The sequence below is a fragment of the Phlebotomus papatasi genome, chromosome 2 (assembly GCF_024763615.1).
Source record: "Phlebotomus papatasi isolate M1 chromosome 2, Ppap_2.1, whole genome shotgun sequence".
NCBI lineage: Eukaryota > Metazoa > Arthropoda > Insecta > Diptera > Psychodidae > Phlebotomus > Phlebotomus papatasi.
The window spans coordinates 77,837,753-77,850,445 of NC_077223.1; the positions used below are offsets into that span (position 1 = coordinate 77,837,753).

General features: G+C 36.2%; 1 protein-coding gene across 1 annotated transcript in view; it reads left to right on the top strand.

Moving 5' to 3' along the window:
* The window catches only part of LOC129801044 (uncharacterized), a 73,180-nt gene that overhangs the window by 43,663 nt on the left and 16,824 nt on the right, over positions 1 to 12,693 (top strand). Inside the window, exon 2 of the mRNA XM_055845803.1 lies at positions 8,995 to 9,891. Within this exon, the coding sequence (XP_055701778.1) occupies positions 9,088 to 9,891 (804 nt within the window). The 5' untranslated portion in view covers positions 8,995 to 9,087. The remainder of the gene's footprint in view (positions 1 to 8,994; positions 9,892 to 12,693) is intronic.

Here is a 12,693-nt window from a genome sequence, read left to right on the forward strand (position 1 = left end):
TCAAGACATTAGATGGAGATTTTATAAAAGGGAGACGTGACCATTAAAATGGATTTTATAATAATTCCTTAAGTTTTTTTTGTAGATATATCTTGTGTAGCCGGGCTTTTGCCCTGAAAGATTCTTTATGGAGACCAAAGCTTTTCGCGGCCAATTGCCCAGCACCGCCCAGGCTCTGTGCCTCCATCCGATCTCTTCCAGGCCATGTTACCGACTGACTGACAGTTATCTCTTGTCTTATCTCCTGTTATCCTGTTAACCAAGGCCAAGCTCACAGACGACGAGCAACCGAACCAGTAAAAGGCCTTGCTTGGAGCGGGAGGCGGGAAATATGAACTTGCTGCGAACAGGGAAGGGATAGCCGAACCATTGCCGCTCTGTATTATTATTATTGGATATGAGATGGAGGTAGTCCAAGTGAACATTTCGTCCTTTGACACCGTGTATTTTGATTTCGTTAAAACTATTAAAAATTGACTAGATTTCGAGCAAAAATTACTGAAGACTAATTGGACATGAATCACAGAACCAAGTTTTACCAATTTCGAAGCCCCATTTAACAACTTAGGCCCCATTTTCGAAGCAAAATATCGGAGTCCATTTGACATTTCAAAATTTAGGTTATGTTTCGTTCTTTTAGCGATTTTAATCATTTCTTGGGCTGTTTTCACTAGTTTTTCATCACTATATGTTAAAAAATTACTTGTTTTAAGGAATTTGTGTGGTAGTTCCCCCGACACCTAAAGCTTAAAATCTCCCGCTTGTGGCATTCTTCCGTTTCGTGATGTTATCATCGCCGGCTAGCGCCGCTTGCTCGGTTCGATCCTCGCTCACCCTCAGTGTTAGTCGATCACTAGACAGCGAGAGAAGAAGACATTCTCTCCAAAAGTTCGAGAAAGGAGTTATCTTACTGCCCATTCAGTCAGATTAGTTTCGGGAACAAGCGAAGAGGGGTTGCGAGCAAGTGAGAGCAAGCCCCAGTTCTGCCTACATGGCGGGCAAAAGTGGATTTTACCTCCACATTTGAATGTTATTTTTTCACTAAAACTTAAGAAATTATCGAAAAACTAAGAAAATATGGGAGCATTTCGCATGCAAACAACTGAGCATTCTCAAAGTCGCACACTAACGCAGCTATCATCAGCAGGCTGTCATACACGCTCACTTCCCTATCCTTATTCAGAGCGGCAATGGCCGAGCTCAATTTCGCTATCAGGAGGAAAGTTTCTCTAACACTTAAAAATTTCTATTTTTTATCACATAAAACTGCAGCCTATTTATATATTACGTTTTTTTTGCCAAACATTTTTTTTAATGAAATCCGTGCAAGAAAAAGTATACGGCTGTCGGAAATTGCATTAAAGTAGTCGTAAACGACTATTCGAACCGATCTATAATAATTAAATTTTTGCGCGGAATTTCTCAAAATTTTCAGTTTTCACTATCTTAGCAATAAAATTTTTCTATATAAAGTAAATTTTACGAATTTTATTTTCTTTCAATTTCGTCGTATTCCGCATTCAGATATGAAAAAAACCAAAGGCACGGAAACAAAAATATAGAAAAACAAAACGAAAGAAATAAAAAGAATATAAAATAAAAAAAATAAAAACGACACGTCTGACACAGGGTAAGGGGACCCAGCATTGAGCCATTAATTAACGCCCTGGTTTAGGAACTATTTTAGCCCTCATCGGCAAGGTCTGAGCGGCCCAGCAACGAAAGAGTTCCCTGTTCCACATTTCCCGACGGTCGCGGCCTCCCAAATGTTCAGAAAGTGGTGGCCACCAAGGAGAACTATTGCTTCAACCGCGTTCGTTTTTTCCCACGCCGTAAGGATTTTACATTGAAGCGAACCCTGTTCCGAACGCGTTTGCTGAATGGTGTTCAAACAGGGAACTTTCGTTGCTGGGGGTAGGCCTGAATTAAGGGCAATGGCTCGGCTATCCCTTCCCTGTTAGCAGCAACTTCATATTTCCCGCCTCCCGCTCCAAGCAAGGCCTTTTACTGGTTCGGTTGCTCGTCGTCTGTGAGCTTGGCCTTGGTTAACAGGATAACAGGAGATAAGACAAGAGATAACTGTCAGTCAGTCGGTAACATGGCCTGGAAGAGATCGGATGGAGGCACAGAGCCTGGGCGGTGCTGGGCAATTGGCCGCGAAAAGCTTTGGTCTCCATAAAGAATCTTTCAGGGCAAAAGCCCGGCTACACAAGATATATCTACAAAAAAAACTTAAGGAATTATTATAAAATCCATTTTAATGGTCACGTCTCCCTTTTATAAAATCTCCATCTAATGTCTTGATAAAGTTATGAATAAAAGGCTCAAATGGGTTTTAAGAGCATATTGTAAACATTTACCAATATTTCTCAGACTTGGTGGTAAAATTTGAAATATTTGCTGAAGCAGTTGGAAATTTACATAAAAATTTTAAATAAATGAATAATTAAAAAGCATGATGTTCGACTTCAAACTTAGACCCGAGGCGCATAGCGCCCTTGACCTTATAAAACTACAATTCTATTATTTTATTGGTTGATATGCTTGTATGAAATGTATGGCAGACGAAATGTTCAATTTTTGTACAAAATGTATGAAAGACGAAATGTGAAATACGAAATGGTAAAATACGAAATGTGCTGAAATACGAAGTTTCCGCAATACGAAATGTGCAATACGAAGATGTAAAATACGAAATGTAAAATACGAGGTTTCCGCGAACCGTTTTTTCACGATTTTTGAAAGCGGATGTGAAAGCCATAACGCTTTTTTGGATTTAGCGTACCGAAAAATAGTCATTTCTTATCGCCTGTATCACTTCAATGCCGAAAAGCTTTTTTTCATTCCGCAAAGGCAAAATTTCGGAAGTGGATTTTTGGATTTTTGAATTTTTGTCTGTTTTTTTTAGACAACTAATGCGGCACTCTTACTTACTTACTCACTTATCCCCCGTTATGTCCCCTTATCGGAGGTCGGCTCTCCTACTTCGAAGGCGCCAAGTGGCGCGCTCCTGCGTCTCAGCATTCACGAGCAACAAATGCGGCACCCATTCTCCCGCATTTACATTTTTTTTTTCAATAGTATGCAAACGTTTGAAAATATTCTATCCGGGATCGTTCAATGCCTTCGAAAGCGAATTTTATGACCTTCATCCAAAAACTCTTCCAGATCGGTATCATTAACGGTTTTTGGTCTTTTGATTCTTTACGTAGAAATCACCTTTTCAGAAGCAGTTAATCAAATTTCTTTTGTTATTCGCGATGTTGACATCTTTAATCAAATGGCGTGTTTTACTTTTTTTCTCAAGTTAAAGTGATGAAGCAGAACTTAACAAAAAAAAATTTGTTCTTTTTTGTCAAAAACTCGACATTTTCATTCATACGACATTCTAAGTGGATATTGTTGGCGGATAACTAACATCTTAAATAAACACAACTTCGCGCATGTGGACCAGCTACATGTATCACTCTAGTGCCATCCATCTGTGAACGGTGGATTTCAAGTTGAGGACCTAGTCAATATTCATAGTATAGCAAATACAAATAGATACAGTGGTGGCTAAAATAATAGAATCACCTTGCAAAGCTTATATTTTTTTTACTTTTGTATTTTTTCCCAATTTGTTGAGATAATTCTGAAGTAGAAATCTTTAAATTTTATTAGAATCGTAGAATAAGGGTTGTTTTGGCCGCTAGAGGTCTCTCTTTTACATAAAATACGTCAATAGTGAAATTCAGTTCGGCCAAAAAAAAACGGAAAAACTGTCATTTATGATTTCTGAATATTAAACTTATTTGATTTATAGACCACATTCTTTAATTTGAATAAAAGTAGTCCTAATGTGTTGTTCAAACCAAATTTCACTATTGATGTCTTCTGTTAAAAATAGAGACCTCTAGCGGGCAAAACAATACTTATTTGGCGTAAGGTAATTATTTGAACATTTCTATATCAAAATTATTTCAACGAATTGGAATGAACAAAAATGCTAAAGGTAAAATGGTGGTCTTTGCGGAGCTGATTCTATTATTTTCGCCGTCACTGTATATAGATGCATAGATATACAGATTTTCATGAAATATCGTAGATTCCTGTAAGCTTCTATTCTAAATCTATTTTGCGATTACGTACAAACATTAGGTAAAGTATCTTTAGATTGTCAGAAAAAAATTCTCTATGGGCCACTGGTGGTCTCCAGTGAATGACCCCAGAAATGACCTATTGTAAATGTCAGATAAATAATTTCAAACAAAATATTTTCAAAATATTTGTTCTTCAAAATTTAATGAATTTCATCTTGAGAGATTGACCTATCATGACTGAAAATTTAACTGAAAGCCCTTTTTCTGACTTTACAATACCTCATAACAATTTTAAACCCTTCGTGTTTCAAAGTTCCATCAACTTGTTGTAAAATATTGTTAGCTCATGAAGAGTGTTATTGTAGTATCAATTCTGTCAAGGTTTTCCCAAAAGTGCTTTTTGTCAAGGATTGATGAATTATAACATGGCAAACTCGGGGGAAATGAAAATGTTTTATTTCAAGCGGACACGACGGAAAATTCATGAAAGTCAAAACCGCATTCGGCCATGAAGAAAAAAAAAATAAAATGAAAGATGTATCATAGACGAATATTATAGAAGGTGTATGAGGAGGAATTCAAAGGCTTATGCATACCTTGGTAGAACTCTTTCTTGTTCCGCCTCATAAGAGGTGACATCAAAGACGGGGATTTGGTCTTTGTTTCTAGTCAGTTCATGCTCATCATTTGCCTGGTATTCAAAGACTTACCTCATTCACATTTTCCTGTTCATGACGCCTTTTCCTCAATGACGCGTCATTCCATTTCCTTGTCATTCCTCCAAGCTTTCCATTCAATAACACTGTGAATTTTAAAAGGTACTTCCTGCATAAGGAGACACGAGAATATCCTCAAGTCTGCATTCACACAAGGCACTTGTAATACTCTCTTTATGCATAACTTTCGCATTCTGAATTATCCTTTGTGAAGTTATTTTCACTTTTCATTGAATCAATAATGTACCATAGGGGATTTTGGAAATGTAATAAGATGTAGTGAAGGCAATTCTCTTTTACCATTACACAGTGCAACAGCGACGAAAAGGAAAGAAATCCACCTGGATTTTCAGTGTCCTTCGTGTATCCTTAAACCGTTCTCTCGAAGACATTTATTACATCAAGTCAACTTTTCGAAATATCTCGAGATAAAATGTGAATAAAACTCTGAAATTGAATTAAAATAAAATTGATTTTATCTCATCACACATTACCTGAAAAATATTAAGTCAGATTCATTAAAGAAGTATGAGAAAAATATGAAGTGTTTGAAGCCAGAGTATGTGCGAAGTTTGAAAGCCTTCTCGTATACAGGACACCTCGGATTGCTTGCAAATCGAGGTGCTTGAATCTCGTAATATATACAAATACAAGAATTAGGTTAATTTTTAAATCAAAAAAATACAGTGGGACCTCGATAGTCAACTAATTATTTCCAGGCCTGTTGACTCTATTGGATTCGCTGACTCTATTGGAGTACGAAAAAAAATCAATTAAAATGTCAAATTTTGATAGAAAGGGATATTAGTTTATGTTTGTACTAGATCATTGATAAATCCAACACGGTAGTAGAATATTTTATTTAATAACCCATAAATTCTACACCGCCTGATCAAAAAACTCGTATGTTTGAGTAAAAGTTGGAGATTAAGGAATTATTTTACGAAATGTTTTTATTCTTAAGAAATGTTTTTTTTTTAATTTTCTTTTTTTACTTTTTTTTAGAAGAGCTCCAGTAGATATTTAATTATTGAAAATTCTGATGCAATTAATGTTATTAACTAGAATATTTTTTAAACTTTTAGTGAATAAAAGAAGATATTGATAGTTCTTTTGGTTATTCCTTAACTATGGGTCTAAGCTTCACAAAAAGAGCACTAAAACCATTTTTTTCTAATTTTTCTCGTGTTCTGTAATATAGGTGCAAAATGGTTAGATATTGGCTTGGAGTCTTCACATGATCGTCTAATAAGTCAACCTGAGGGCCCTCATTTCCTCCATACTCCTCCCCTTTACCACCAAAATGTTTTTGTGATAACAGGGAAACGGCCATACGGCTTTTCTTGGAAGATGAAGGGGAGGAGTGGGGTGGAAATGGGGGTTGTATTAATAATCTTTAAGTTGACTTATGGGGGGTCATGCGAATACTCCAAATCAATATCTTTAACCATTAAGCACTTAAATCTTAAATGTACAAAAGAAGGAAGTTTTAACCGTTTTTTGCTGACCAATTTTAATTTTCTGTTGCTTTTTTTATCCTAATTTTCTTTTGAGACACACCAATGTTTTATATGAAAAATGTAAACTTAAAATAAATTTACACGTTTTCTTTAGAAGGGTAATTTTTATGATCGTTTATACTGTACATTTTTTGAAAAGGTAATTCCTTAAAAAAAATCAATAAATTTATAAAAAGGTTTCTTTACTATGTTATAACTCAAAAAATCTAGCATCCTTTACGTTTTTCTTTTTGTAATTCGAGTTGATATTTTTTTTGTTTGTGCCATAATACTATTCACTTCCAAATTAATCATGGCTCAAAATTCCTTACATTGCGATGATGAGCTTAAACAAAAATTCTTAAGACAAAAGAATTTTCAATCGGTCAAAACGCTTAAAATGACAAATAAAAATTATGTTTTTGAAAAATGATTACACGGTTAATATACGAATTTTGTCATAATATTACCATGTACTTACATAAATGTTTTTTGTGTTAAAAACGTTACATTGATACACAAAAACATTAGTTTAAATTTCGAAAATATCATACATATAATATTATTAGTTCAATAATAAAAGAAAAGTTGAGTCTATCGGAGTCAATGTAGGTCAAAATTGATTCTATCGGAGTCCGTAGAGTAAAAAAATAGCTGTAGACTCTATTGGAGATTGACTCTATCGGGGGTTGACGTTGACTCTATCGAAGTCGCACTGTAATGTCACTCGATTAAAATCCCGGTAACCAAAATCTTGAAAAGGCCAAAATCCAAATAGTCTAAAATCCTGAACGCCAAAATCCCGAACTCCAAAATCCCAAGAGTGCCAAAATCCAGAAAACAAAAATCGCGAATTCTGAAATGTGCTATAGCTCCTCCTACGATTACATCCCTGTTTGCTGAAGACAAAGGGAAATATTCTTGTTTTGGAAAATTATTCCACACAATATATACTCCGTATTATTTCGTCTATTGCGGGATGTTGGTTTTTCGAGATTTTGACCCTATCCAGCGAGCCATTCAAAATTTAGTTTCTTTTGGATTTTGGGTTTCAGGATTTTGACTCATTTGGGATTTTAACGTTCAAGATTTTGGCTTTCAAAATTTTTCTTTTGGTGATTTTGTTTTTTGTTTTTTTTTTTAAATTTCGGTTTTATATGGATTTTTTGGGATTTGGCCTTTTTGCTACTTTGGTTTTAGGGATTTTGGTTTTTCAGGATTATGACCTATTCGGGATTTTGGCCCATTCGGGATTTCGAGCCATTTGGTGCTTTATCTTTTCGAGACTTTGACCTTTGGGATTTTAGGGTTCAGGATATAGGCTTTTAAAATTTAAGTTTTTCCGATTTTTGGATTTTTTGACTTTGACTTTCGAGATTTTTCTTTACGGGATTTTGGCTTTTTGGAATTGTGGATTTCAGGCTTTTTTCTTTATGCATTTGGGCTTTTCGGGCTTTCAACACATTTGAGTTTTATTTAACAAAACTAAATCGGTTCCAATCGGTGGTGAACCAATAATAAAACGATTGATAACCGATCTTTTTGGGTGATCTTTAAAGTGATTCGATCGGTTCAATAAATCGGTTGTGTGGATTTTAGTGGCGCAATAGGCAAGACCGTTGGGTCTTGGCCGGATGAGATATCTAATTCGACTCTCAAAGTTTGTGGGTTCGAGTCCCGCCCGGTGGAAACAACTGAAGGTTCAGGAAAAGACATTTTCACTGATATAACGTAATATAAATGCACCGCCTCTGCCCAAAGAACTCTGGGAGCATGGAAGAAGCATCCACACTGCGGGAAAGGCTCTCCTGAGCGGTTTATACACGGACTTAGCGGATTCTTCCGCTAATAATCGGTTGTGAATGTGAATCGGTAAAACACTAAACATTGCTAAAATATTTTTGTGGTATAGTGTCTAAATCATGAGTTCGAGCATTCCGCAAAACTGGGACGCTTGGCCACCCCTATTTGTAAAACTTCTCTAATTTATTTTTAGTATGGAGTTACTTAAAGGATTTAATTTCTTAAGAGAAATGAATAGTGTAAAATCGGTAATATCTATATCAAAATCACTCAGACGTTTTCAATTAATCTCCAAGGCGATGATAATCTTTTAGAAATTTTGCTGGTGTCAAAAAAATGAATTTTAATGTCCCAGAGAGATGCTTTTTGCCTTTTCATTGGATCATCCAATGGATTTACGTGCATTTAATCATTTTCACACGATTAATTCTGAAGGAGTTTTACTTCTTGTGTTACACCTGTGAAAAACGACTATTTGCACAGCTGTATTTGCTCTATTTTTCCCTCAGGGTTGAATTTAAGTCTTGCAATATATAGAAATGAAAATCTTGGGAAATCTGTGGAACTTTCTCGCATCATTTTCTTTTATGTCATCACGTGACAAAAGATTGGAGATTTTTTTTTGTACCATCCGGAACAGATGATGGTGCTGCAAATTGTACAAATTTTCTCTTCTAGATGGTAGAAGAAGTATAATTTTTATTGTCATGAGGAAGACCATTTTCTTGAGTACATATTTGAGTTTCAATGGGAAAGAAAGTGGTAGAGAAGCAATTTGCATTGAAATTTCCTTCCAACCAGTTTGCGTGATTTTGTCTTAGGACATACATCATCCACCATCAGTGAGATTTATTACATTTTTTTTTTCTGAAACTGTCTTCCATCTATTTGCAGATCTCATACGAAAGTGGAGATTTCAGAAGAAAAATGTTTGTTCAGTGATAGTTGAGGGGAAGTAGTGTGGTTGAGACGGTCGATGGCGTTAAAATGAAGGTAGACAAGGCTGTCTGTACAAGCGATGTACTGGAAGATTTGAGTCGTGCCATTAAATTTGAGGCGGTATTCACCACTCTCGTGGAAAACAAAATTGTGGCTATCAAGCGGGAATGTGAGGAGAAGGCAAAGCTCAAAAAAGCCAAAAAACGCCGATTCCCCTTTGGACGGCGCTTTTTCGGCGGTGCTCGGCCTGAGAATGAGGCAGACGTCGAGAAGGGGGCTCCCGCGGGAGATGGTGAGGTGATAAATGGAAAATTGCAGCTGGATCGTGAAGGGGAAACAAGGACAGCTGTGCAACAGGATGTATCCGTGAGGGCGGAAATTAGTGAGGAACGTCGGAGCGAATCTCCAACCTCGAATTCTCCACGGATACTAAATCCTCGGCCGGAGACGGAGGCTTCCGGGAGTGGGACGGCTGTTGAGATGGATCACTTCGATATTGTCAGCATCCGGAGTGATATGTGTCGGACGGGAGAGACCAAAACGACTGTCGAGGCAGCTTCGGGTGAAAAGCTGAGTCAGAGCGATGATGTCATCTTCCGGGTGAAGCCTCCACGGAGACAGGCACGAGCACGCTTCAAGGAGGAGATTGTAGAGACACCGTGTATGCCACCTCCGGAAGTCAGTCGTCATCCTTCAAGGATGGATCCAGGCAAAAGCACAAAGAGGAAGTACAATCTGCGTGAGGCGAGTCTCCTGCTGGAACAGGAACGACATCGATTGCGAATTCTCGAGGCGAGGTCCATCAGTGCTCAATGCAGTCCCATTCTTCCGCGACATCAAGAAACCATGAAGGTAAGTTAAACAGATAAAAAACGTCTCTATACAGTTTAAATTTAAATAGTTTAGATGAGATTCTTATATACCTCAACAAGTCCCTTAAGTAATTGCAATCGACACGAAAAATTAAACCTATTATTTTCGGAGAAAGAAAAAAATAGACCTATGATATTAAAAAAAATTAAAAAGTTGTAAAAATTTGCCGGACGACGCCGTTTTCAATGAAAATCAAATTTTGGAAAATTCAATACCTCATTAAAATAGCAACTTTGCAAAGAGCACTTATAGCACTGATTCTGTTGGAACCGTTCGAAAAAACATACATCGTGGCTGAAAAAAATGCAACAACTTTCAGAGCGTATAGTTGTCAAACCGCTGGTAACAGCAGTTTCATATTTTGCATAGTGGTAGTTCATTTCATTGGCTAAAAACCTACAAAAGTATTTTTAATAATATTTTGTAAAACTTTTTAAATAGTAATGGAACACAAATGTGACAATTTAATGTCGCTATATTTTGCAAGAAATGCCAAAGCAACTATCGTTAAAGCTCTTCAAAACCCTGAATGTAATTAAACTTTAAGGTTTTCAAAACATAACTTGGTCCAGGTATATTAGTAGCATTTTAAAATGCTTTAATGGAGGTCTAAAAAAATTGCTTCATCGCTAGTCATCGTCCATAAAGTGAAGAAGCAAATTGAACGAAATCTGCGTAACATCTGCAGACAAACGATCTGTGAGACGCATAGATCGCGAACAACCATGAAATAAATATTGTTAAAGGACCTCTATGTGCTTCCCTAAAAATCTTGAAAATGAAGAGACATCGTCGATCCTCATAAAGAAGTTATGCTCGATCGACGAAGAAGTAAATTCGCTTGCACGTTCATGGCAAGTTCCAGAATGTCATTTTTTCTGATAAGAAAAATTTTCAATTGAGCAATTGATGTGCAAACAAAATGATTGTGTCTATCTGAAGGAAAGATCATACGATAATTTAGACGTTCAAATGACCACCGGAAGTCAAGGACCACCTCATTTGAAGGTCTGGCCTTCCTTGAAGACAAATTATCGCTTTCCACTGGGGTTTTTAGGCTATACCGTCAAAATGAATGCAAGTGTGTTTCTGGAAATTGTCCTGGAAAGAGTGTTGGAGTCGTGGACAAACAAAAATTTTAGTAAGAAGTAATGGACGTTCGATCAAGACTCGACAACGTCGCAGAAATCACGCGCCGAATAAGATTTGGCTAAAAAAATGTCTCGCAGTTTATTTTGGGAGCACAATGACCTCAACGATTTTAGGATGCAAGATCGTTTGACTCCTCCAAAAGAGGAATTTTGTTGGTCAAGGTTAGGACTAAAAAGTAGCAAAGTGTCGATGAGCTGAAGGCAGCTCTTCCTCGTGAATAGCAGGACATTCAGAAGTCTGACATTCGCGCAAACTGAGATAGCGCTTGCGACAAACTTAAGACCATAATTAAGTCAAAATAAGATCGTATTGAACAAAACCGGTAATATTCTAAAATTTTGATGTATTTACTACCATTTTTTCTTTATTTAAAAAAGTTGAACAAAAAATGAAGATAATATAGCGCTTTAGTTTGTTGCACTTTTTTCAGCCACCCTGTACTTCATACTTTAAAATTTAAAATTTAACAGTTCAAAAATTGATTTATATAATTTGGCGAAATTTAGTATGTTGTAGGCTGATCATGAAAAAACAGTATATTTTCTTTATATATATATATATATATATTTTTTTTTTTCAACATAAAAAAAATCAATTCGAATACTTAATTATCTCCGAGCAGATTTGCAATCGTTCGAGCGAACATCCAAAACTTTGAAGAGCGTTTTCTCCACTTCTCATTTTGATAATTTCATAGAAATGGCGGAAAAGATTAGGCAAAGACTTATCTATTGATTTAAATGAATAAAGGCTTATTTAGCTCTAGAGGCCAAACGGTTAGAGATAGCGACTTGGGACCTAAGGATCGACTTATGCCCCCACCCCCCATAAGTCGACTCAAGGATCGTTAACATACCCCTCATTTCCCCCAAAACCATGTTTTTTGGGATTACTGGAAACGCGTCGTGCGATTTTTTTCATTTTTGGATATGTTTTAGTTAGAGATCATCCAGGCGGACCAGGTGGTCAAAGGTTAAAAAAAAAGCTCTAGAGAGTGAATTTATCAGGCGAATGGGGTCATGTTTGGCCTCGTTGGAAAGATCTCTTCATTTCCGACAAAAAAAATAAACTGGTTCCAATCAGTTTTGAATCGATAATGAACCGGTTCATAACCGATAATTAATTTTTATTCGAAATTCAATTATATTAGTCCTAAGTTATTTTGGGAAATGTTTTGGGGTGATTTAAAAATTTGTTCAAATCAGTTGCAAACCGGCAATGGACCAGTTATGAACCGATTAGTAATTTTTGTCCGAAAATCAATTTTATTACTCTTAAAATTATTTTGTGGAATCTTTTGAGTGATTTACAAATCGGTTTAAATAGATTGAGAACCGGTAAACTGTAAATGATACGAAAGTAATTACTTTTAAAGGATAGCATCTAAGTCCCTTTTTTGGTTTACTATTATTATTATTATTATTATTATTATTATTATTATTATTATTATTATTATTAATCGTGTCGTGACACTTTATTTTGTATTACAACGTAATCATTATAATGCGCTCGTATTGGAAGAATCTGTTGATCGTAGATTGCCCAGGAACGCCTTCCACAAGGTGAAAGCTTCTCCCGTACTCCTGATTTTTTTTGGGCAGAGGCAGTACATTATATTACGCTTTATCA